The 25,418-nt window shown below is 46.0% G+C and overlaps 1 protein-coding gene and 1 non-coding gene across 2 annotated transcripts in view; one reads left to right on the top strand and one right to left on the bottom strand.

The window, feature by feature from the left end:
* HK2 (hexokinase 2) overlaps positions 1–25,418 on the top strand; it is a 66,097-nt gene that overhangs the window by 25,062 nt on the left and 15,617 nt on the right. The window contains exons 3-7 of the mRNA XM_066377894.1: positions 15,269–15,417; positions 21,135–21,254; positions 21,939–22,034; positions 22,861–22,960; positions 23,273–23,456. Coding sequence (XP_066233991.1) covers positions 15,269–15,417; positions 21,135–21,254; positions 21,939–22,034; positions 22,861–22,960; positions 23,273–23,456 — 649 coding nt within the window. The remainder of the gene's footprint in view (positions 1–15,268; positions 15,418–21,134; positions 21,255–21,938; positions 22,035–22,860; positions 22,961–23,272; positions 23,457–25,418) is intronic.
* LOC136401555 (small nucleolar RNA SNORA5) lies at positions 7,996–8,134 on the bottom strand. Its single transcript, XR_010750582.1, has one exon. It is a non-coding gene; the product is annotated as a small nucleolar RNA SNORA5 (small nucleolar RNA).

Below are 25,418 nucleotides of genomic sequence, written 5' to 3'. Positions count from 1 at the left end.
GGAGCTGTTGCCTTTCCCCTGGATGTGGTGACACAGCCCAGAGGGCCTTACTGGTGCATCTGCTCCCTGGCCAGGGCTGCAGTCTGGACTGTTGCTGTTATTGCCAGTTCTCTCCTGCAGAAGGCTAGAGGCCTTTGCTCAGGTGGTGTCTTCACGCTGCCCTCAGAACCTTTCTCAGCCCATTGCTTTTTAGCATTGCTTTTTTAAAAAAAAATTATTTATTTATTTTTTACAGAGACAGAGAGTGAGTCAGAGAGAGGGATAGACAGGGACAGACAGACAGGGACGGAGAGAGATGAGAAGCATCAATCATTAGTTTTTCATTGCGCGTTGTGACACCTTAGTTGTTCGTTGATTGCCTTCTCACATGTGCCCTGACTGTGGGCCTTCAGCAGACCGAGTAACCCCTTGCTGGAGCCAGCGACCTTGGGTTCAAGCTGGTAGGATTTTGCTCAAACCAGATGAGCCCGCTCCCAAGCTGGCAACCTCGGGGTCTCGAACCTGGGTCCTCTGCATCCCAGTCCGACACTCTATCCACTGCGCCACCAGCTGGTCAGGCTAGCATTGCTTTTTAAATCTGATATATTAAACCTCAGATCTAAACCTGTGATCTAGGAACCTGGTCTTTAAATCGGTGGCTTTCTAACTTTTCTGGATTGTATATTCACAGCAAGAAACACATATTATACATATTGATATACAACTGATACAAATTTCAGAGATCAACACTTATTCTTAAATGTGATACAATCAGATCTATTACCTTCTATTCTTTCAAAAAGTTACTAATTACAGCCTCCTACATTTTTTCAGCTTGCAGTGGAATGTCACTCACTGCCTTCAGTGCCCCTCACCGAGTCTTGTACTAGATGGGCATCTGTAAAACTGGCTACTTCTTGCCAGGAATGAGAGGTGCTTTCAGGGCAGTGTGTGGTGAGAGGTGAATGTCGGAATTCCAGGTTCAGATGGGGCTGAATTCAAGCAGCGTGCCCCAGAACGTTTCATTGATGCCTCGATCCTCCGCTTTCTTAGTTGTAAACGGAAACATCAGAGGGTTGGCTACATTGAGAATTAATTGAGAATCAGATATGTGACCTTCTGTAAACAGTCCTATGTAGCCAACAACTCACCACAGCAAGAGGTGTGCCCAGCACCAGTTTCATGGAGAGAGGTCACTGAGCCTCCCAAGGTCCTCTTGGAAGGAGCAGGTCTGAGGGTTCAGCTCTATCCCCAGAGGCTCTGCAATTTGAAGTGAGGACCAGGCTTTCTTCTATACAGGTCTTAGCTATCTAGTGGTTATCAACATCCTGGTAGAAAATGTGGGAAAGACGCCAGGAAGTTTCAGGCCATTCATTTATATCATAAAGGCCTCCATGACACTGAAGAAAAGTGAACCCCCATTTATGGTGTGAGTTCTTGGTGGGAAGGAAGGGAATGTCAGCAGCCACTGAGTCCTGTGGGGCTTATTCTTAAATACCTGCGCTTTATAGATGTGTGGACTACTCAATGCAAAAAACATAGTTGGTGCAGGTAAAAATGAAACATATATAAATGGTCCAAGAATATCTTACTTAGATGACTGAATTCCGGGTCAGCCGGGGTATGTATATAAAAAATGCTCCCTATTTTTTTTCCACCAAAAAGTTAAAGAAAGGTTGAAGAACTGTGTGATGAACATTTCTATTTGGACTACTGAGATTTTTTTTTTTTTTTTTTTTTTAAATTTTAAATTTCTGAAGCTGGAAACGGGGAGAGACAGTCAGACAGACTCCCGCATGCGCCCGACCGGGATCCACCCGGCACGCCCACCAGGGGGCAACGCTCTGCCCACCAGGGGGCGATGCTCTGCCCCTCCGGGGCATCGCTCTGCCGCGACCAGAGCCACTCTAGCGCCTGGGGCAGAGGCCAAGGAGCCATCCCCAGCGCCCGGACTATCTTTGCTCCAATGAAGCCTTGTCTGCGGGAGGGGAAGAGAGAGACAGAGAGGAAGGAGGGGGGGGTGGTGGAGAAGCAAATGGGCGCTTCTCCTATGTGCCCTGGCCGGAAATCGAACTCGGGTTCCCCGCACGCCAGGCCGACGCTCTACCGCTGAGCCAACCGGCCATGGCCTGGACTACTGAGATTTTACCTTGGCATTTACTAGGTTTGCTTTGTTACACTCCTCCGTCCTTCCATTCACCAGTCCGTTTTTGTTTTTTTTAATTTTATTTATTCATTTTTAGAGAGGAGAGAGAGAGAGAAACAGAGAGAGAGAAAGGGGAGAAACAGGAAGCATCAACTCCCATATGTGCCTTGACCAGGCAAGCCCAGGGTTTTGAACCGGCGACCTCAGCATTTCCAGGTCGACGCTTTATCCACTGCGCCACCACAGGTCAGGCAGTCCGTTTTGTTTTATTTGAGGCATCGCAAAGTAAATTGTAGAAATTAGTTCCACCCTAAAACTTCAGCATGCACATTACTAACTAGAGTTCAGTGTTTTTTCTTTTGGTGCAAAATTCCATACAGTGCGATGGCAAATCTCAAGTACCATCTGAAGAATTGACAAATATACACCTGTGTAATGAAGCCCCCATTAAATAGAGAACATTACCATGGGCCCAGGAAGCCCCCTCATGCCCCTTCCCAGGCAATCTCTGTCCCCAGAAGCAAGCACCATTTAAACTTATCCATATGTTCGTTTTGCTTGTCCTGGGATGTCCCACAACTACAACCATACAGTATCTTCTCTTTATGCTAGGCTTCACTTACCCATTACAATGTAGGCTTTATTCATGTTGTGTGCATCAGTAGTTTATTCCCTTTTGGGTGCTGAGTCCATGATATAATTGGAATCCTCTATGACATGGATATTGATGTCCAATTTCTGCCTAGATCTGCTATAAACATTCTTGCACGAGCATGTCCTCTTTGTGGACGCATGTTTTCATTTTCTTGGGTGAATAAGTAGGAGTGACATTTCTATGTCATAGAGTTTGGGGTGCACTTAATTTATAAGAGACTTCCAGATGTTTTCCCAAAGGGATCGAACCATTTTCCAATCCCACCAAGATGTAGGACAGTTCCACCTGCCCCATATCACCAGTATTTGTTGTCTATAACTTCTCCCACCCCACCCACTGCCCTTTTGTTTTTTGGCAGTACAGAGTTGAGTAAAGAAATTGTTCCTTTGTAGCCCTGGCTGGTTGACTCAGTGGTAGAGTGTCGGCTGGCATGTGGAAATTCCACATTTGATTGTGTCAGGGCACACAGGAAGAGTACCCATCTGCTTCTTCACCTCTCCCTCTTGTCTTCTATCTCTGTCTTTGTCTCTCTCTCTCTCTGTTTCTCTCTCTGTTCCCTGCAGCCATGGCCCTATTGGTTCAAGCAAAGTTGGCCCTGGGTGCTGAGGATGGCTCCATGGCCTCACGTTAGGCATTAAAATAGCTCGGCTGCTGAGCAGTGGAGCAATGGCCCCAGATGGGCAGAGCATTGCCTGGTAGGGAACTTGCTGGGTAGTTCTCAGTCGGGGTGCATGTGGGACTCTGTCTCTCTGCCTTCCCACCTCTCACTTAATAATTAAAAAAAAAGAAAAAGAAATTGTTCCTTTGTGTTTGCCTGGAACCACATCATCTTGACCTCTCTTTAGGCAGCTCTAACCTAAGCTGTGGCTATGCAGGTGATTGTGGTGCCAGCCCCAGCCACAGTCCTGTTGAGGGTGGGAGGTGGGCACCACACACATCGGCAGTGACCTGGCTTTCCGAGGACAGTTTCATCTTAAGAGGAAATGTGGGAATAATTGACACCACTAATGAGCACCCACAATATCTGTACTAGGCTATTTACATAAATAATCTGTTTTGCTCTCTATGCAATCTCTACAAGAGAGATATTCCCCACTTAAAAATGAGGCAATATTGAGGGTTGGTGTCGCTTGTGGCCAGTTAATGGCAGAGTTGGTATTTAAGTATAGGTAACCCTGACTCCATGGCCATAAAAGTCAGTTTACATGAGCTCATGTTGCTGAACAAAAGTTTCTAGAGCAAATTAGATCATTATCTTTTTAAATACATCATAAATATGGGTTGGCTTTGTTCCATTATAATAAGAAGCTCAAGTAAAACCCAACTGAAAATCTTTAAATAGTTCACTGTGTGTTCCAAATTAGAAATAAATTATTTTTGTAGTGTCTTTATCCCCCGTCTTGGCCTGACCTGTTGTACCACAGTGGATAAAGCATTGACCTGGAACACTGAGGTTGCTGGTTCGAAACCCTGGACTTGCCTGGTCAAGGCACATATGGGAGTTGATGCTTCCTTTTCCTCCCTCCTCTCTCTTTCTCTCTCCATCCTCTCTAGAATGAATAAAACTATATCCCCCTTGTCTTGACATTTAAATATAACAATATCTTACAGGCAGAGTGGGATGAAAGCTTTGCTGTATCCATCATTTGATGCTTCCCCTCTTCTCTGAATTTTGAATTATTTTCACTTATAAGTGTATCACCACCCTTTAGCCAGACTTAACCCCTTAGGGAGCAGGGAATGATAATGGTGTTAATGATAATGATGACAATGAAAAATTGTAGGCCTTTAAAATGCAAGGTACTGTGGAAAGTGATGTATATGAGTTATTTAATTCTCACAGTGACCCAATGCTAGGCACTTTGAACCCCATTTTACAGAAAAGACTAGATTTAGAGAGATTAGGCAACTTGCCCAAAGTTACATAGTGAGCAAGTGGAAGAAGTATTGGGATTTGAACCTAGCTAGCTGTGTGCCAGTGCCTGGGCCCTTAGCCACACCACTAGTGGTGCATTTTATGCTTATCTACTTCCCCACCTCCCACTGCTAACACATTGCATTGATTTTTCTATTAGGGACTCAGACCTAGCTGTTCAGTTTGTTCAATAGAGACCCCTGTGAGACTGGTCCTCTGGTTGGCAGCAGTGTGCTGAGCTGCCCTGTGTCCTGACTGCCTTTGAAGGTGGAAAGCTCCTGAGAGATAAGGCTTACATAGATGAAATAATTACAGAACAATATGGGTCATATAATGCAAGCACATGCTATGATAAAGAGACTAGGCTGGCGACTGACTGCACGTAGGCTGGTGAAACTCTGAAAGGAGCCCTTATCTTGGTTGCTCAGCATGATATCAATAGCCAGATAGTGGAGACAGATCAGTAGTACACACGGAAGTTAATAAGTGGATTTACATGGTGCCTACAATATAAACTGAAGATTGTATTGATAAATGACCTTCATACAGTAGTAGGTAGAGTTTATCAAACATTTACATGCACCAGGCATTGTGCCAAACACCTTATCCTTCTTTGCATTGATTTTTCTTTCTTAAATTTAAAACAATTTTTTAATTTTAAGTGAGAGGAGGGGGGAGAGAGAGACAGACTCCCACAATCGTCCCATGGGGATCCACCTGGCAAGCTCCCTACCAGGCAATGCTCTGCCCATCTTGGGCTCTTGCTTGGCAACTGAGCTATTTTTAGTGCCTGAGGTACATGTTCAGATGACATTTGAACCCAGGACTGCCTGCCTGAAAATCGTAACACAGCTCCCAGGCCAAGTCTCTCCAATCAATTGAGCCATGGCTGTGGGAGGGGAAGAGAGAGAGGCAGGGGGAACGGGAGGGGTGGTGGAGATGCAGATGGTCGCCTCTCCTGTGTGCCCAGACTGGTAATCAAACCTGGAACATCCACACGCTGAGACAATGCTCTACCACTGAACCAACCAGCCAGGGTTGTATTGAATCTTGACCAAAGATTGTGTGTTTATGTGTTTCCCTGTGTCCTGGGAGTTTGGGGGAGGTACTGACTAGACAGGCAGTTATTACTTTCTCATTTTAGCAGGTGATGAAATCTGAGTATCAAATTTCTAATAATTTACCTAATCATATGGTTAATACATGTTCAGATGACATTTGAACCCAGGTCTGCCTGCCTGAAAATCTTAGCACACTCAGCACCTACACAATATTAAAATGTAATCATGTTTTAATCCTTTAAAGCATGGCTTCACGCCTGGGGAGCTAATGTAGTGCCTCCCAGTGACTGGCGCATATTTTGAGCTTAGGAAATATTTCCTGATATAAAAGCACCAGGATGGTGCATTCCGACGAGGTTCTGGACGCTTTGTGGGGGCACTTAGAAAATGTTTATGTGCTCCAGGCCCCTTCCTTCAATCAAAGCTGTGCAATTTTTCTCTATCTTTAAATTTTGGCATTTGGCATGCTGTTGCTTAAAATAGTTTGCAAACCAGTGACGTAGAAGATCAGATTTCCCCTGGCAGACATCAGCATTAACTGATTGTGTGATTTGATACCTTTAATGACATGGAATTGCTTTATTTCTTAACTGTCGAGTGGAGACCGGCATTGTATTATAATGAAGTAGCTGGGACCTCTGAGTTTAAATGAAGCTGCCAGATGCAGTACTGGCCATGCGGCTCCAGGTACGTGGGAAACATATGACTTAAAACCTGTGTCTGGCAAAGTTAGTTTTGCTCGATTACCTACCCAGGACCTGGAGATTTATCTTTTTGTTCTCCTCTTATTTGGAATCCATACTGTACATTCTTAGAGCAGTCCATTAATTGTCCAGTAACTAAAGGATAAACAAGGTCTCCCTCAACTCAGGAAGATCAGAACATTCAGTGCAGTCACTTGGAGCCCCTTTTGCAGGGTGGTAGGAGCAGGTCCCTTTGGGAACACTGAATTATTACAGAGTCGCTTCAGGAACTCGATGTAAAAGGATGGCTGTGTGTCTTTGACCTACCTCAAAGTTCAGGCTGCCTGCCTGGGGCAGTGCGTGACAGGAAGGGCTGATGTCCCAGTGGTTGGATCTAACACGTCTCTCAGGTGTCCAGCCATCCTGATTTACCCAGGACTTTTCTAGTTTTAGCACTGAAAGACTATGTCAATCCATTGCCCGCCAGAGTGGTTGACCCCTCTCGGTGGCTCTGGAACCCAGGCCTTCATCCTGGTTGGCTCGACTAGTTCGCAGCAGTCCACCCACCAGCCCACTAGACCTAGCATCTGCAGTGCCACTGGAGTCTGCTTAAAAACACAATCTGACCTTCTGCTTAAAAACCAAAGTCCTTGTCATTTATTGCATTCTTTTTTTGAGAGAGGCAGGGAGAGAGAGACATAGGAACACTGAGCCTTCTCCTGTCTGTGCCCTGACCTGGGAATCAAACCAGCAACCTCCACGCTCCAGGATGATACTCAGACACCAGGCTATCTGGCCGGGGCTTAATTCTTTTTCTTTTTTTATTGCTTGATTTTTAGAGAGACAGAGAGAGGAAGGGGGGGGAGGGGAAAGAGAAGTGTTAATTTGTTGTTCCACTCAGTCGTGCATTCATTAGTTGCTTCCTGTGTGTGTCCTGACCAGGGATCAAACCCACAACCTTGTTGTTTTGGGATGACACTCTAAGCCAACCGAGCTAACTGGCCGGGGCCCTTTACTGTGTTCTTGTAGCCATGTCATAGGAGCCCTAGGTTGTAGCCATCCTGGATGTGGCATTCCTTGAGCATGCCATGAAGTCCTAACATTGCTTCCATAGAAGCCTTCCTTATCCAAGCAGAAGCAGTCATTTCTTCTGTAACACTCCTGTCCTTGTACTCGCCACAGTGCTTCTAACTGCTCCCCTGTCTCCCTGTCCAATCAGGAACTGGGTTGCATACAGGCAGCTTAGGAAGCTTTTAGTAACTGTCTACAGTGCTCAGTGTCAATAACTAATCAGAATGGGAAATATTTGGTTGGTAGGTCCTAGAACAGATTCTGTGTTTGACTCTCAAAACAGTGATTTAAAAAACATTTTTAAAATAGTGGGCCCCACTTTTAACAAATTTTTTTATGTTAAATGCCATCTGTAAGATAGTTAAGAATAGGGAAAAGAAATAAAATTGGGAGTAAAGAGGTGGGAGATGAGGCTGTGCCTTAATTGGCCAAACTTAACCCTCCCCAAGGCAGACCCTGCCACCTTTTTTTTTTTTTTTTTTTTTCCATGTCCACAGCTAGACTTATCCCCAGGTTCCAGGGCAGGAACCCAGAGCCCATGAGCGGTGGAGCTTGCTGTGGCAGCCACTGGGCCAGCCCTGCTATGGGGGAGCAGGGGCTGAGTTTGAACTTGACTTGCCTGCCACCTTTAAGAATCCCCAGAACTCCGGGAACTCGACGCAAAAGTTACTTGTTTAAAAGGAGGCTTCCGGAGCCTGTGGTTCTGAAGAAGTCTATTTAATCCCCTAAAGCAGCCCTGGGGTGAGAGACGGGGCTCTGGCTCCAGCTGTAGCCAGGCAGAGCCTGACACTTGTGAGCACAGTTGCCTCTGACAAAAGGGCACTCACTGCCACTTACAGATGCAAAACCAAACGGAACCTGGTTGCAAGTCACTCTTAGAGCTCTGGCTGGCACACTGCTCCAAGTGCCTGATGAGAGGAACAGGTGGAAGTCTATTTTAATTAGTGACAAGTACCTAATGATTGAAAATAGACCCTATTGGAAAAATTCAACTGGCCTTGTCCCTCACTCCTCCAAAATTGCATGGACATTGTCAGGTACCAAGCTACCCGTTAGTGTGTGATATTAAGAGTACTGGAGTTATGGCCTGCTCAAATTCATTACTGAGGTTGTATCAACTATGATGACAGTGACTGTCATGCTCAGGCAGTTAATCAAGTGCCATTTGAGTCCTCCTCAGAGACAGGAGTGTTCCCAGGAGAAATTGAAACCCCTTTATCTTGCTGACCTTATGTATTTGATAAGAGCCGCACTGAAAGTGGGCAGAATGGTAATTCAGGATGGGAAATGAGTCAGCAAAGTGACTGACAACCTGAATCTTAACTGTTGGGCACTTTGATGGAGGGCGGCATGACCTAATACTCCTATTGCTCGTTCCTCTCTTTTTTCTGTGTGTGTGACAGAGAGAGACAGAGAGAGGGACAGATAGGAAGAAAGAGAGATGAGAAGCATCAATTCTTTGTTGTGGCACCTTAGTTGTTCATTGATTGCTTCTCATATGTGCTTTGACCAGGGGGCTCCCGCAGAGCCAGTGATCCCTTGCTCAAGCCAGCGACCTTGGGCTCAAGCTGGTGAGCCTTACTCGAACCAGATGAGCCCGTGCTCAAGCTGGCGACCTTGGGGTTTCAAACCTGGGTCCTCCACGTCCCAGTCTGATGATGCTCTATCCACCGCTCCACTGCTTGGTCAGGCTTGCCTGTTCCTCTTAATGGTGGGCCAGCATCACTTCTCTGATTGCAGTTTTCTTTTCATAGTGGATTGGTACCTTTTTTCTCATCTGTTTTTGGAGGTGTATTCTTTTCATTAGAAGGACCTTCACCTGAGAGGGCTTGGAGAGTGAGTATCCAATGAGGCAGGAACAGTAGTTTGGTATAATTGTATGAGATGACACTTATTTGTGGCTGCAAAAAAAGCCTGCACCAGTGGAGCTTTAGTAAGTCATGGGTTTCTCTGGGGAAAAGGGAATGTCACCTCCCCCTCGAGTCTAGGAAAGTTTGGCTGTCCAGTAGGCCCAGGGCAATGGGCCGCAGTTGCTGATAAATGGTAGGGCATCTTTGCTTTCTTTTTCACCACTTTATGGCTTAGTTGCTTCCATCCCGGATTCTGTATTAAGTCATCCTCAGCTTCCAGGAACCAGGGCCATGGAGATGTGGGTGTGGTGTAGGCATGGGGTCAGGCTTTGGGGTCAGCCAGTAGTCATTGACCCCTGCATGATCTTAACTTAATGACTCAACTTGTGAACCACAGTGTCACTTCCTCTGCCACCTAGGCAGCTTGGAGAGTGCTCGTAACCTTTCAGTTTTACGCTCTTGGCATTGCCAGTGAGGAATCCCATATTCCAGGACCACAGCTTTCCCTTGAGCAGCCTCCTTATGCATCTCAATAGATAGCTTTGATGGAGAGCCAGACTTGCATTTGAAAACTGGTTTTCTTATCCATAAAATTAGGAGTATAATGCCAACAGGGTTGTTGAGGTTTAATGAGATATTTATTTTAAACTTTTTTTTTTTTTTTTTTTACAGAGGCAGAGAGAGAGTCAGAGAGAGGGATAGATAGGGACGGACAGGAATGGAGAGATGAGAAATATCAATCATTAGTTTTTCGTTGCGCATTGTGACACCTTAGTTGTTCATTGATTGCTTTCTCATATGTGCCTTGACCGCGGGCCTTCAGCAGACCGAGTGACCCCTTGCTCGAGCCAGCGACCTTGGGTCCAAGCTGGTGAGCTTTTCTCAAACCAGATGAGCCCACGCTCAAGCTGGCGACCTCAGGATCTTGAACCTGGGTCCTTCCGCATCCCAGTACGACACTCTATCCACTGTGCCACGGCCTGGTCCGTGAGATAATATTTATAAACAAGGTAACCATCACTTAACAAATGCTACTTTCTCTTCAAAAAAAAAAAAGAACATCTGCCTGATGAATTAAATTGCCCTCACACCTGCCCCTGTCTTCCATTGTTTTATCACAATAATGCAGATGTCAGTGAAAAAGTCTGAATTCTGTCCTAGTGATGAGAGAGACAAAGACAGAGTTCTGAGCTTCATTTTTCAAAACAGTCATATAAAATTAAAGATAAATTTGATCCTTAAAACACACCTATGGTGAAACCTTTCTTTCTGCCTTTATTTTAGCGATGGTGGTGACCCCATGAGGAGGACTCCGATTTAGAAAAAGTGGTGAACTAATGTAATCTTCAAAATTTCTTGGGACACAACATAAAATCCAGAAACCAGAAATATTTTGACAACATAAAAATTAAACATTTCTGCATGACTGAAATACCACAAACAAAATAAAAAGACAACTATCACTGGGAAAAAATAATTGCAAATATATAGTCAATCAAACTATTTTCCCTAATATTCAAAGAGCTACTTAAGGTTATTAAGAAAATAATAAATATTTTTTAAAAAGGCAAAACATGAGAATAGAAAATTCACAGGGAAAGAAATTCAAAACTCCAGTCAATAATTCAAAATGTCTAACTTCACAAAAAAGAAAGAAACCAAGTTTTAAAAAGATGCCACATTGACCAAGGGGGTTGGCAAAAGTTACTTGCGGCATACCTGGGACACAGGTAAGAGTGAGTCTTACCTGTGGTTTGTGTGCAAACTGGTGAGAACTTTTAGGAAGATAATTTGGCAATGTCTTCCAAATTAAAAACACATTCTCAGGACCAGAGATTCAAACCCTTTTTTTTTGGAATATATCCGTTTATAGCCTTCCCTGTCTTGATAAAATAAATGTATTTAAGGACACCCTACAAACATTAATTGTGGTTACTGTCTAGGGGTTGAGAAGAAAAGAGATGTTTGCTTTTCAGTTTTCCACTTTTGTCCCATTTGAACTTAACAGATGTTTGTATTTTATAATTTTTAAAAAGTTAAAATTGAGGTGAACACACATGTGGTGTCCAGAGATGTGTTGTAAAATTAGGCACCTGCAACCTGTATAATTATGTTAACTAGTGTTGCCCTAATACAGTAAAAAAAGAAGTTAAAATTGTTTCTCAGACACAACAGCATGCTTAACAATAACAGAAATCTTACCTCTGACCTTTGGGCTTCATATAGTAAATAGTAAATCCTATAGTAGGTACTTAAACATTTTGTTTAACAATGACCAAAAGAGATGCTTTCTTTTTAGAGAATACTAATTGTAATCAGTCAGCAGCATGACCTCTCTGGACCTCATTGGGTCCTCCACACGTGACCATGTACCTTCTTAAGAAACCTGCGATTGACATGTTTTCCTGCTCCAGAGCCTTGCTCCTTCCATCCAGGCATGACTGTCCCACGCCTGGAGATGTGATCCTCCTTCACACCCCGTCATACATGCACTGTCTGCTCTGGGCTTCTGAATATCCCGGGAGGGTCACAGTGGAGTAGAAAAAGATGTAGGTAGGGATTGAAGGGGTTGAGAAGAACTAGGAAGGGAGCTACATAGTCACACAAAGGAATAATAATGATGATGGTTGGTGACAACTTACTCTGTACTATATATTCACATATAATATGTTCTGTATTACATGGAAGCTTCACAATCTCCAGGAGAAGTTAGTATTATGAGTCCCGTTCTACAGGTGAGGTGACAATGCTCAGAGAGGCCACACAGGTAGGGAAGCAGCTGAGCAGGAATTCAAAACAGAGCCTGCCTACCAGTCTTTAAGGTTCAGCTTTTAGCTGCTGTTCCATGCATGGCATGGAGGTGAGCAGTGGGAGAGGGTTCTCTTCACTGTCCCAAAGAGTTGCCTTAAGACTTATCTCCATCAATCATGGTGCTGGGCCTGCCTCAGAGATTCTGGACTTTGGAAAGAATATAGCCCTTGACTAGTAGTCATGCTCTGCGTTTGTAGAGGTGGAGCTGGGGAGGACGGATGCAGAAGATGCTGTTCCAGCCAAGTCTGGAAAGCAAGCAAAGCTGACATTCCATCCTGGGAATGGAATTACCAGCAGTACTTTATTACTTGTGATTTTCCTTCAGTCCATCAGAAAACACGACTGTGAAACCGCCATTCTTTTTTTTTTTTTTTTTTTACAGGGACAGAGAGAGAGAGTCAGAGAGAGAGATAGGGACAGACAGACAGGAACAGAGAGAGATGAGAAGCATCAATCATTAGTTCCTCGTTGCGACACCTTAGTTGTTCACCGATTGCCCTCTCATATGTGCCTTGACCGTGGGCCTTCAGCAGACCGAGTAACCCCTTGCTCGAGCCAGCGACTTTGCTGGTGAGCCTTTTGCTCAAGCCAGATGAGCCCACACTCAAGCTGGCAACCTTGGGGCCTCGAACCTGGGTCCTCCGCATCCCAGTCCGACGCTCTTATCTGCTGCGCCACTGCCTGGTCAGGCTAAAACCGCCATTCTTGATGGAGCTGGTAGTGAATTAAGCTGGGCTGGCCTGCATCCTGATCAACCAGTGGCAGCCTCACTGCCTGAGTCCTCCGCGGTTGCTGATTCAGCGGATTGCTGGTGTCCTGGGCTGCAGAATGCTGATGCAGGCAGTTCATCTGTGATTTTCTTTTTTATCTTTATCCCTCATGACAACTGCCAAATAGCTTTACCTACCATCTGGCTAAGGTCCCACTGCCTGGGAAGGCTCAGAACTAGAGTGCCTGAAAGAATGGCCCATGGCCACAGGGGAGCAGAGTCTCCCCAGGTGGGGCTGAGGTTGTTTCAGCTCCCTAACAACTGTAGCTATTAAAGCAGGTAGGGAAGCAGCTGAGCTGGAATTCAAGCCTCCAGATTCCTGAGAAGGTCCAGATTGTTGGTGCCCCTGTGGAGGAATGATGAAATCACTGGAGCAGATTCTGGTGGCTTTTCATAGACAGGACTCTTCAGTCTCTTCCTGCAGTGCTGATGTTGCTTTTCAGTCTGGGAGGAAGCCCTAACACTGGGCCGGAGGGCTCAGATGAGAGTGACTGACCGGCAGTGTTTGCCAGGAGCCTGGATGGAAAATTACTTAATGAGCGTGTCCTAAGTTCTTGGCACTGTGCTGGGTACCCAAGGCACATTTTCTAGTTTTCCCCCTCACGATGTATGACACTCCCATTTTAGAGATGGGGCAGTGGAGGCTCAGGAACTTGCCATGGCCAAAGAGTGGCCAGCATTCTGAGCTAGGTAACAGGGCTCCAGTTCAGACATTCTCTGTGTATTGAGCCACCAGACCCTGATTGTGCGGTGCCAAGTCCCAGTGGAATCTTGGGTGGATGAGGTCTGCCCTAAGTTGCCACTCTGGACTGTCGGGGATGTAGGGGGTGCCCTCGGGAGCGGGACAGACATGGCTTTCTCATGGCCTGAGGGTGTGCTGCTGAGGCAATCTGGCACAGAGTAAACCCTGGCTGATTAGAGCCTTTCCCTGAGCGCTTGGCCCTTTCCACCTCCCCTCAGGGCAGTTTCCCACCGGGGAAGAGGGCTGTGTTAACAAACGTGCCAATAACTGAATCCCCAATGAAATAACCCTGTGTCCTTTGAGAAAGTGTGTATGTAGCTGGGCAGGAGAAGACTGGAGTAGCCATTACTGGTTGAGGAGGCTGCGGAGGGGCGAGCCCACCTGCTTCCCCAGGCCTGGCTCTGGCCTCAGCCCCTCGTAGCCCTTTTCTGTGTGTACAGTGGAGCATGTCCCTGCAGCTGGTGTATTACCATCTGGAGGCGTGCTGTCTGCATGACCTGTTTCCTGGGGGGCAGGGGCCTGAAGATCTTGATTCACTGTGTCTGTGAGGAGTCCCTCTCCCCTTTCCGCCCCAGCTCTGTGGCTTGACTGAATGGAATAGCCAGCTGGCCTGACTCTTGTCTTATATGCTCTCATATTTTTTTTTTGAGTACCTGCTTAGCTTATTTGCTAGGCCCCTTAATTTATAACCATTTGGACCCTAGTCCACCCATCGCACGGCCCTATTATACATTGTTATCACTACAGGGGTAGTCAACCTTTTTATACCTACCGCCTACTTTTGTATCTCTGTCAGTAGTAAAATTTTCTAACCGCTCACTGGTTCCACAGCAATGGTGATTTATAAAGTAGGGAAGTAACTTTACTTTATAAAATTTATAAAGCAGAGTTACAGCAAGTTAAAGCATATAATAATAATTACTTACCAAGTATTTTATATCGGATTTTCACTAAGTTTGGCAGAATAAATCTTTATAAAACAACTTACTATAGTTAAATCTTTCTTTTTATTTATACTTTGGTTGGTCTGCTACCGCCCACCATGGAAGCTGGAACGCCCACTAGTGGGCAGTAGGGACCAGGTTGACTACCACAGCTGTAGGAGAACATGGAGAGTAAATTTTGTACAGGGATCAGTTTGGCAGAGGCCCAGGGGCCCTCAGGCCTGTCACAGCAGTGCTGGGTGTCTTGGGGGTATGAAGAACAAAGCAGGTGGGGACTCCTGGCGCAGGGCTGGAGGGGCCCCTTCAGCCTGAGGGGGACTTTGCTGGAAGCCCCTGGGACAGAGCTCTGTGAGGGGGTAGGTGCCCATTATTGGATGTGAAACTGTCTCATTGTTTATATGAATTCTAAAAGTAATATAAAAGTGCTGAGCATTAAGAAAAAGAACCAGATAATACATATATGTGTGTAGAAAAAGTTAAGACCCACTGGACATCCTATTACCAGAGATGACCAGTATTTATGGCCTCATGGGTTTTAAGGACTCTTGTTTATGGCAAGACTCATGGATTTTAAGTCTAGGCTTCTGTGAAGCTGGTTGATCTTGTCTTTCCCTAATTAACAGTGCCCCTTCCTGTCTGCAGAACACGGAGAGTTTCTGGCTCTGGACCTTGGAGGGACCAACTTTCGAGTGCTTCAGGTGAAAGTAACAGACAATGGGCTACAGAAGGTTGAGATGGAGAACCAGATCTATGCCATCCCTGAGGACATCATGCGAGGCAGTGGCACTCAGGTTTGAACCTTCTCTCAGAGTGGCCATGGGGGCTCTGGGCCCCACAGGAGCTGATGCTGCTCCTCCTCTGTCATTTGGAGGGAGGAGATCCTACCAGAAGCTTGGATAGCCTGACTTCTCTGCATGGTACTCCCCCTCCATGCCTGGAAGCTGAGTGGCGGGCCTCCATCAGGAGAGATGCACACGGGCCGGAGAGCAGCGAGCATGTGCATGAGGCTCTGGGATCTGGATGTGTTGTGGCAGGAGGTGTTCCTCTTTGCCCTCTCTTTTGAGGTCTGCTTGCACGTGTTGATTATAGAGGAAAGCCCGTTGTCTGGAGGCTGGGCCTATACTCCTGCCACCTGGTTGTTAGTGGTGTTGCTGAATGGCGAGTCAGCAGAATACACGATTGTGGTTTCACACTGCCACCTGCCACTGTGGTCACTCTGCAGCCCTTTTAGCTCACAGTTGTTATCATAGCACTGCATGAAAATGGAACCTGCCCCTTTGCCTTTGTGGTTATTTGCTTAGAATAACCCCCCCCCCCCCGCCCGCCAAAAAAAAAAACCCAGTAATTTTTTTTTTTTTTTTAAAGAGAGAGAGAGGCAGACAAGAGGGAGATAGATGAGAAACATCCGTTCATAAGTGTGGCACCTTAGTTGTTCATTGATTGCTTTCTCATACATGCTTTGACAGTGGCAAGGAAGGGGGTTCCAGCCAAGCCAGCAACCTTTGGGCTCAAGCCTGAGACCATGGGATCATGTCTATGATCCTAAACTCAAGCTGGCAGCCTTGGGGTTTCGGACCTGGGACAGCATCCGTCGTCAATGCTCCATCTACTGCACCACCACTGATCAGGCAGAAAGCAGTAATGTGTTGAAGGGGATGAGTAACCATCGTTACATTAGGAGGAGGAGCTGATACATGATGACCTATTGTGTGTCAGGCTAAGCAAAATCACATTTATGAATCTTCTCATTCTATTCTGACATGAGCCCTATGAGGCTGGGTGGTCCTGTTATCTCCACTTTATAGGTGTGGGATTGGGCTTTGAAAGATTAAGTGACTTGGCTTTAGATCACAGAAGTGGGAGGGGCCAGAGGCAAGCCACAAAGCTAGATCTATGTGACAAGAGCCTGAGTGTGCTCAACTTTGGAGGGGTAGAGAGGGGTCTGTCTACGTTATAGGCCACGTGATGTGGTCACACGAGTTGCTCTCCCTGGAATTAGGCAATGTGGTGGTCCTGGATCCTGGCTACCTGCCCTTGCTTCCAAGGTAGGAGATATACCCCAAAAGAGCTGGTGCTCCTGCAGACATGAGATCCTGTGAGGCAGGCTTTTTGGGGTTCTGCCTCTCAAGAGTTCCCCCCAGGAGAGCCCTCCTACAAAGTGGACACTCACTGCCCCCACATCAGATGTATCTGGGCAGTTGGTGGGTGACAGCCACAGGTCCAGCCGTTATTCTCTGCCCTTGAGTGTCCAGGAAACCAGAACCTATCCCCTCTCTTCTGCTGTACTGAATCTTGCCTTGGGGTGTTCTTTCTGCTCCTCCAGCTGCTCTCAGTCCATGGATAGATTCCACCGAAGACACCTCTGGATGCTGGCACAGCTATCGGGATCACTCTCGGCTCTAGCACTGGCTGTTGTTGCCGTATTTTATGTCCAGCCTGTTCTCAGTAAAGAGTGAATGGAGGGGATGAAACACAGGGCTCGGGAGAGGCGGAGCCCCTCCTACCTTTGTTCTGTTTCCCCCACACAGGCCGCCTCCTGGGAAAGGAATTGTGGGCCATGAGTAGAACATGTTGGAAAGATATTTTAGACCTTTAATGTGTCCTTGGGGGCCATGACCTGAGGGCACACTTGTTCTAGTGTTAATGCTGGGGTAAGAGAAGGGGGCTGAGTTCCTGGAGCTGTGAAAATTTTCGCTCCTTTGCAGTTGTCGCTATCTCCAGTATACATGGTCTACATCAGTGGTCCTCAACCTTTTTTGGGCCACGGACCGATTTAATGTCAGAAAATATTTTCACAGACCGGCCACTAGGGTGGGACGGATAAATGAATCATGTGACTGAGACAAGCGTCAAGAGTGAGTCTTAGGCCTGACCTGTGGTGGCGCAGTGGATAAAGCGTCAACCTGGAAACGCTGAGGTTGCCGGTTCAAAACCCTGGGCTTACCTGGTCAAGGCACATATGGGAGTTGATGCTTCCTGCTCCTCCCTCCCCTTCTCTCTCTCTCTCTCTCTCTCTCTCTCTCTCTCTCTCTCCTCTCTATAATGAATAAATAAAATCTTAAAAAAAGAGTGAGTCTTAGACGGATGTAACAGAGAGAATCTGGTCATTTTTTAAAAATAAGACATTGTTCAGACTTAAATATAAATAAAGCAGAAATAATGTAAGTCTTTCTCTGCAGACTGGTACCAAATGGCCCACGGACTGGTACCAGTCCGTGGCCCGGGGGTTGGGGACCACTGGTCTAAATGTTTTAGACTAAATTAAAAAAAAAGTCTATGAGACCCACCTAGAAAACACTGTGAAGCTATTATGGCATTAAAATGTTTTTAATAAAGGAGGAAATGCTAAATAAAAATGAAACAAAGACAAGAAGGTGTTTATTTAACTCTAAGGAAAGGAAGTAATAAATGTCTAAAAGCAGCAGAAAACAACATGGTAAAAAGATGGAAGGACATTCACAGTGGTGGAATTACTGGTGCCCTTTTCTCTAGATCAGGCATTAATTTTTTTAACTGGAGGAAAACAAATGGATTTTAAAAATAAAAATTTAAATTTTATTAGTCAAAACCAACATGGAATAAATCACCAACCCCAAAACTTGCAAAGGTTTTTGAAGATCTGTGAATCTGGGCAATGTGGGTTCCTGGATAAAACCTGTTTTCTGGGGTCCCTGGTGCATGAACTTCCCCTTGAGAGCAGTGAATCACACATCGTAATATCAGCCACTTTCGATTTTTTAAAGTGTGTGTTATGGGAAGGGAAGTAAGCAGATTCTCAGACCAATAAGGAAAAGGAAACCTTTCTGACTTCATAAAATGATGCCCTTTGAGCCTTTTTTTATAGCAGGAAGGTGTTAGCTCTTTCTCCTAGCATCTTACCTTCAGATCATCAGCTAACGAACTGGAGATAGTCTTCTAATTAAAGAAGCAGATGGTCTTCTCTTCCACGGTTTTAAAGAGCCTGGTTTCTTCTAACCCAGCCCTGTTTAACAGAACAGTGGAACTGTTCCTTATCGGCCTGTGCTGCAATATGGTAGCCACGAGCCACCTGTGACATTGAGCACTTGAAATATGGCTAGCATGACTGAGGAAGTGAGGTTTTAATTTTTGAAATTCTGATTAATTGAAATAGCCACAGATGGTTAGTGACTCCTATATGGCGCAACACGTTATCTAATGCCTTCTTACTGCCTCCCCTGGTCAGGGCAGTTGGAAAGGAGCAGTGATCAGGGCTGGGTGAGGGGAAACCATTCTCCTTTCCCCTCTTCTAAAGCCCTCCCTCCCCCACCTCTAATGATTGGCCTTGTCTGCACAGCTTCAGTCACCTCCTTTTTTGGATAAAGACTATTTGTATTAAAGATCATTTTGACTAGAGTACCAGGAAGAAGGTGCTGGGATTTTGTTTAACCATATCATAAATTCTGTCTCCGATCCACTTTCCAACAGAAGACCAGAACTTTCTGACTAGCTATCTAGAAACCCTATTTACATATTAAATCCTTGACCTCTGCTTGAGGGAGTTAGCACTTGTGCATAGGTCAGGGGTCCCCAAACTTTTTACACAGGGGGCCAGTTCACTGTCCCTCAGACCGTTGGAGGGCCGGACTATAAAAAAACTATGAACAAATCCCTATGCACACTGCACATATCTTATTTTAAAGTAAAAAAACAAAACGGGAACAAATACAATATTTAAAATAAAAAACAAGTAAATTTAAATCAAGAAACTGACCAGTATTTCAATGGGAACTATGGGCCTGCTTTTGGCTAATGAGATGGTCAATGTGCTCCTTTCATTGACCACCAATGAAAGAGGTGCCCCTTCTGGAAGTGCAGCGGGGGCCGGATAAATGGCCTCAGTGGGCCGCATGTGGCCCGCGGGCCGTAGTTTTGGGACTCCTGGCATAGGTGAACCTCTTAGTGAGAAGGCCCTGTCTTTGCTCTTGAGGTTGCTTTGGTTTAGAGATTGAGTTTTAGAATCAGCTGAAGTGACTATTGCTGGTGATCAGAGGTACAGGATTGATACAAGAAGTTTGGTTAAAGCTGACTACCTGCTAGATGGGGTGGCCTTGTCTTCCTGGACCCCCCCCACACACACACACTGAAATATCCGAGTCATCTAGGGAGCCAGTGGGCCTCTCAGCCGAGCCTGCCACTCACAATCTCTCAGTTCCTTTATCAATGCAAATACTTTTGGTGGTTAAGAGCAGTGGTTCTCTAACCACTGCTTTGGGATCAGCGGGGGGCCTTTTCTGATGCAGCAGGTTTGGATTTGGGCCCGATAATTTGCATTGGTGGTGATACTGTTGGTTCAGAACCACACTTCAGAATCTTCCACACTTCTACCTGGAGAGGAAAATAAATGTTTTTCTCCTTTACCCCCTTGGCTTTTAGATTTTGCCATCTGGTCAACCAGGCCCTTGGAATCAGCTCAATCTATTGTCCTCTGCTTACTTTTTGTACCAGAATGCCCCACTCTCAGCCTCTAAGCATCTGGAGAGGTCACCAACTGTTTTTGAGGATGCCTAGTGGGCAAGAAGGAAGCCACGGAACTGTGTGGGCTTTGGGGCTGATTGAAAACCTGGGCAATTACGAATACAGTTTTTTCTTAGGTTTAGAATTTTTCCTGTGCGCTGCAGGCCTGCTAAATGGTCATGATCATGAGGCTGCCCATCCACAAAATCCTGTGTATTCTCCAGTGCTTTTCATGGACTCTCTGAGTGTTCCATTTTAAATTTAGAAAGCAAAGATAATTCTTTTACATTGCCCCCAAGAAATTAGTTTTCTAGAATGGAGGAAAAATATGTTAGTTTTTTTTTGTTGTTGTTTTTTTTTATTTTAGAGAGGAGAGGGAGAGACAGAGAGAGAGAAGGGGGGGAGGAGCTGGAAGCATCAACTCCCATGTGTGCCTTGACCAGGCAAGCCCAGGGTTTCGAACTGGCGACCTCAGCATTTCCAGGTCGACGCTTTATCCACTGTGCCACCACAGGTCAGGCCATGTTAAGTCCCATCATAGAATGCCAACAGAAAATGTCCCAGCCACTCTCACCAATCACAGGAGAAAGAGATGTTAAAGTACTTCCTGACACTGAGATGGGCTCCCCTTTCTGGTAAGACATTCAGCTGTGCATTAATGTCAGGGGGAGTGGTTCTGGCAAGGACACCAAAGGATGTTCTGTTCCTAGGGCATGCAGTGACTTTCTCATTAGCTGTGGCTATAGTTTTCCCTGCCTCATAGGATTATTTTGATAGTGATATGGATAAATGGTTTAAGTGGAACACAGTATTTAATTAGCACAAACTAATATTAAGCTGTTATATGTACTGACTCATTTAATCCTTTTGGTAACTCTGAAGTTCAGTACAATTATCATCCCTATGTTCTAGAGTGGGCAATAAAGACTTTACAGGGGCTACATACCTGGCATGAATTCAGCTAGTTCCATTCAGAGCCCAAAGTTCATGCTCTTAATCACTATGCTCATCTTCCTATGTTTTGTGCCCTTAGCTGTTTGACCACATTGCCGAATGCCTGGCTAACTTCATGGATAAGCTGCAAATCAAAGACAAGAAGCTCCCCTTGGGCTTTACATTCTCTTTCCCCTGCATCCAAACGAAACTAGATGAGGTAAGTAAGATAAGTTCTTCAGAAACTTCTGTTGTTTTATTGTTTGGGCTGAGAGGATGAGGAAGAACTCTGAGCCACCTGCTGCAGTGGTGATGTACGTGGCTCTGATGCTTGTGTGGGTGATGTTTGAATATTGAGAGTTCTGTGTTTCTGGGTGAGTGTGTGTGAGTATGGGGGATGGTGAGGACATAATGGAGGAGGGGTAGTCTTATCACCTGCTCCTCAAAGGACAATGCCCAACTCTACATATATTGTACATTATCCTTATCCCTCTTAGGAAAACAGGCACGAGAAATTAGTCAGGAAATCCTTTCATCCAAAGTGTTGTGATAAAGGTCTTTGGCAGAAAGATACCTGAGGAGTTATGATGAGAGGTTACAAGTATCTTATTTTGGCGGTTCTGTAGCCTGCCCTTTTCACTTTTGGGGTCAGTTGATCATGAAGAAATCATTCCATTTCCTTTCTGGGTCTTTGATGGGGCTGGACTTATCTTAGCTAGTTAGGAAGCAATGTGCACATAAGATAAGCTTGGGCTTATCTTTGCTAGTTAGGAAGCAGTGTACAGATTCAAGCGTGGCTTTAGTTTAGTTGGCCCCACTGCGGACGGCTCCACACTGATGGTTGTTTGAGGAATGTGGTCTTGGTTTCGTGAAAATTAATGTTCAATCGTTGGTCATTTTCTAGAGTTTCCTGGTCTCATGGACTAAAGGATTCAAGTCCAGTGGTGTGGAAGGCAAAGACGTAGTTACTCTGATTCGGAAGGCCATCCAGAGGAGAGGGGTGAGTAGGGGTGGCAGGGACAGGGCAGCAGGCATTGGGGTCTGAGGCTCTTTTGGGTCTACTCTGAAGTCTTCCCCAGCCTGTCCTCAACCTTTTGGGATTCTTAAGGTGAGGTTATTTTTTTCTTCTTCTTCCCTGCGATGTTTATCGAATAACATTTTTTTAAACCAGTTTTATTGAAATATAATTGACACAGAGCTCTGTATCAGTTTAAGATATACCATATAATGATTTAACATTTATTGTAAAATGATTACCTTGCCAAGAATCTTATAAATGACCAGATACCTTCAGGGTCTCAGATGATCGTGATAGATAAATAATCAGCCTGGATGCAAAAACAACCCTTTCATTCTTAACCTGAAAAAGACTTGAATATCATTTTCAAGTATGAAAGTTGAGATGATGTTGGTATTAGGGTGGAATGGGGCAGAGAGAAGACAAGATAAAGGTCACAGAAGGGTAAGACTTTCTGAGAGGGAAAGACAAATAAAGAAAAGAAGAAGAAAGAGAAGATGACAATGATGACAAGACAGGCTGTTCTTAGTGCAGTGATGGCTATCAACTAGATTGCGGGGCTGGTGTCCAAAAGTCCCCCATGATGAGGGCAGGCAGGGTGGGGAGTGAGGTGCAGCTGTTAGAGTGGACCTGGACCCAAGCTCCAGCTATATCCTTTTTTGGTTTTGAGTAGGATGAGGCAGGAGGCAGCTCTGTTTCTGCCTCATCCTACTGCCTCTGAGCTGTGTGTCTTACTCTTGCTCTCTAGTTTCACATCTGTGACCTTTCTGTGATGGTGAAGGTCAGATCTCTCTTTTTATGCCTGCAGGACTTTGATATTGATATTGTGGCCATGGTGAATGACACAGTTGGGACCATGATGACCTGTGGCTATGATGACCAGAACTGCGAGATTGGTCTCATTGTGGGTGTGTGAGCACTGGGTGTGAGGCCTGGTGTTGGCCAATGGTTGGGGGTGAGGGCTGGAAAGGGAGGAGGGGGTCAATGGCCTGGATGTTCCTTTGTACTTCATATTGAAAGATAACTGTATGGTCACTTGGCAGGGCCAAGCCGGTAGTTGGAGGTGTTAGCAGAGTGAACCATATTTGGGATGCCCCAAAAGTCTGCTCTGAGAAATCCCAGCCACCCTGAGCAGTGTCAGGATGGTGGGGTAGGGGCGTGATGGGTATTGGGGAGAAGACAGTGTGGCTTCATGCTGAGCAGTCCCTTGTTTTGGCCAGGCACGGGCAGCAATGCCTGCTACATGGAAGAGATGCGCCACATTGACATGGTGGAGGGCGACGAGGGGCGGATGTGCATCAACATGGAGTGGGGTGCCTTTGGGGATGACGGCGTGCTCGATGACATCCGCACTGAGTTTGACCGGGAGATCGACATGGGCTCCCTGAACCCCGGGAAGCAACTGTGAGCAGAGGGCTTGGGGAGTGGACTCAGGGGTTGAGTAGGGGGCTAGCCAGTGCAGGGGGGTGGTTCTCATTTTTGCTTTACAGTCTATATGCCCCAAAGGTTGCCAAGGCACGCATGGGTTATGGGACTTTGTGCTCATTACACACATTATGACTATAAATTCCTGAGAGGGCTCTAAAAGAAGAGAGCAAGTGGACATACCAAGTAATAATGGTTTGTTCTTCAGAACAGTAGTTTTAGAAAGTCACATTCTGAGTCTGTGTGGCCCTGCTCTTTCTTCCCATCTACAAGTTGTAGGTTGCCTTTAGAAACAGTTTTTGAGCCACATAGCAAAGTGTTGAGGCGGCCAAGATTTGGGTCTCTGAAAGCTGCTTTTCTAGCTCCCACCCCTGTCACTGCCCAGATGACGACGAGGCTATGATAGATGACTCCTAATTACTGGCCGAGGCTGTGACTCAGAGTCCGGTAGCATTGCTTGTGAGCTAGGCTGGACCCCACAGAGTGCCAGGCCTCCCACCCCAGCAGTACCCAGACCCATGGCCTGTGCACAAGTTGGCTGAGGTGCCTCCTCGGCCGCTTTCCCTGGACCTGTGGCCCAGCTGGGGCCCTGGGGTGAACTGGAGGAAGGGCTCCAACATTTGGACCCTGATTATTATACTTTCCAGCCTGGTCAGACTTGGTATCCAGTGACTTTTGACTCTTACAAAATATTATTTCACTCTCACAAACGTTTGCCACATGTCCCTTAAAGATCTTGAAATAGGGATTGCAGCAAGCTTTGAAGGCAATTACAAAATGTTTTTGAGCAATCCAGACCCTCTGTGGTCTCATTGCCGGGACTGTGGCAGGAAGGTTTGTAGTGCTGACCTCTGGATGGAGAGGAGAATCCAACCCTTTAAACCAACTCAGCACTGGGAGCCTTCTTTACAGGGAGACTCCTTATTCCTCAAGGACACGTGGTTTATTTAAGTCACAAGCTTTCTCACATGTTGAAGCGAAAGTCCGTTTACATATAACTTTCATAGGAGCACACTGGCTATGTCCAAGGCTGGTGAGGAATTTATGGACTGAAAAGGCACTCACTCCGATGCCTGCCTGTCAGCGAGGCACACCCACACCATTCCAAGGAGCCTCCCAAGGAGCCACATGCCCCTGAAGTGTCAGAAGACAGCATTGCCAGCCGGCCTTGGCAACCCACCACTGCCTTAGCCTTAAACAAATCAAATCCAAGTGGCCCTATAGTCATTCTTGGGCCCCAGCAGGAACTTTTTTTGACTTTTTGTATATTTCTAAATAAATATTTTCCAAGAGTTGACAGAAACAAAGTGTTGTTAAAAACTGGAATGAAGACTTTCAGAGCCGCCCACACCTCAGAGCTCCCCTGGCCCCCTCCGACCTCGACAGGACCACCATGCTGCTGAGGCAGGCAAACGGGTTCTTTGTTGAAGCCAGTCCGCCTCCCAGGCCACTGGCCGTGCTGGCTCTGACGTGGGTGGTGAGCACAGTGCAGTGTACAGAGGATGTATAATAGAATTGTACACCTGAAACTTGTATCATTCTATTAACCAGTGCCGCCCCAGTAAATTCAATGGGGGAAAAAACCCATTTCAAATGCACTCTTCGCTTAAGTAGTTTAGCCAGCTTCACTTAGCTCCAATTCTGTCATACCTGACTCTGGGTCTTGAGCAAGTCACTTCCTGAGGGCCCACTTCCTCTCTAGTAGAATGTACCAGGAGACATCTGAGTCCTTCCCCATCCCTGCTGTGGGCCCCCTTGGTGAAGCCTGACCTAGTTAATGCCCACAGGCCCTGGGGGCCTCTTCTCCCTAGGACCCAGATCCTTTCTGAGATATCAAGAAAGGGCCTTCTTTGACAAAAAGAATTGTAAGGGCTTGGTTTCTTCCCTCACCAAGTCTGAGACAGAAACAGTCATCTAAAGAAAACAGTGCCATCTAGTGTT

The sequence above is a fragment of the Saccopteryx leptura genome, chromosome 3 (genome assembly GCF_036850995.1).
Source record: "Saccopteryx leptura isolate mSacLep1 chromosome 3, mSacLep1_pri_phased_curated, whole genome shotgun sequence".
NCBI classification, from domain to species: domain Eukaryota; kingdom Metazoa; phylum Chordata; class Mammalia; order Chiroptera; family Emballonuridae; genus Saccopteryx; species Saccopteryx leptura.
The sequence above is the reverse complement of the archived record's forward strand: the minus strand, read 5'-3'. Positions and strand labels throughout refer to the sequence as shown.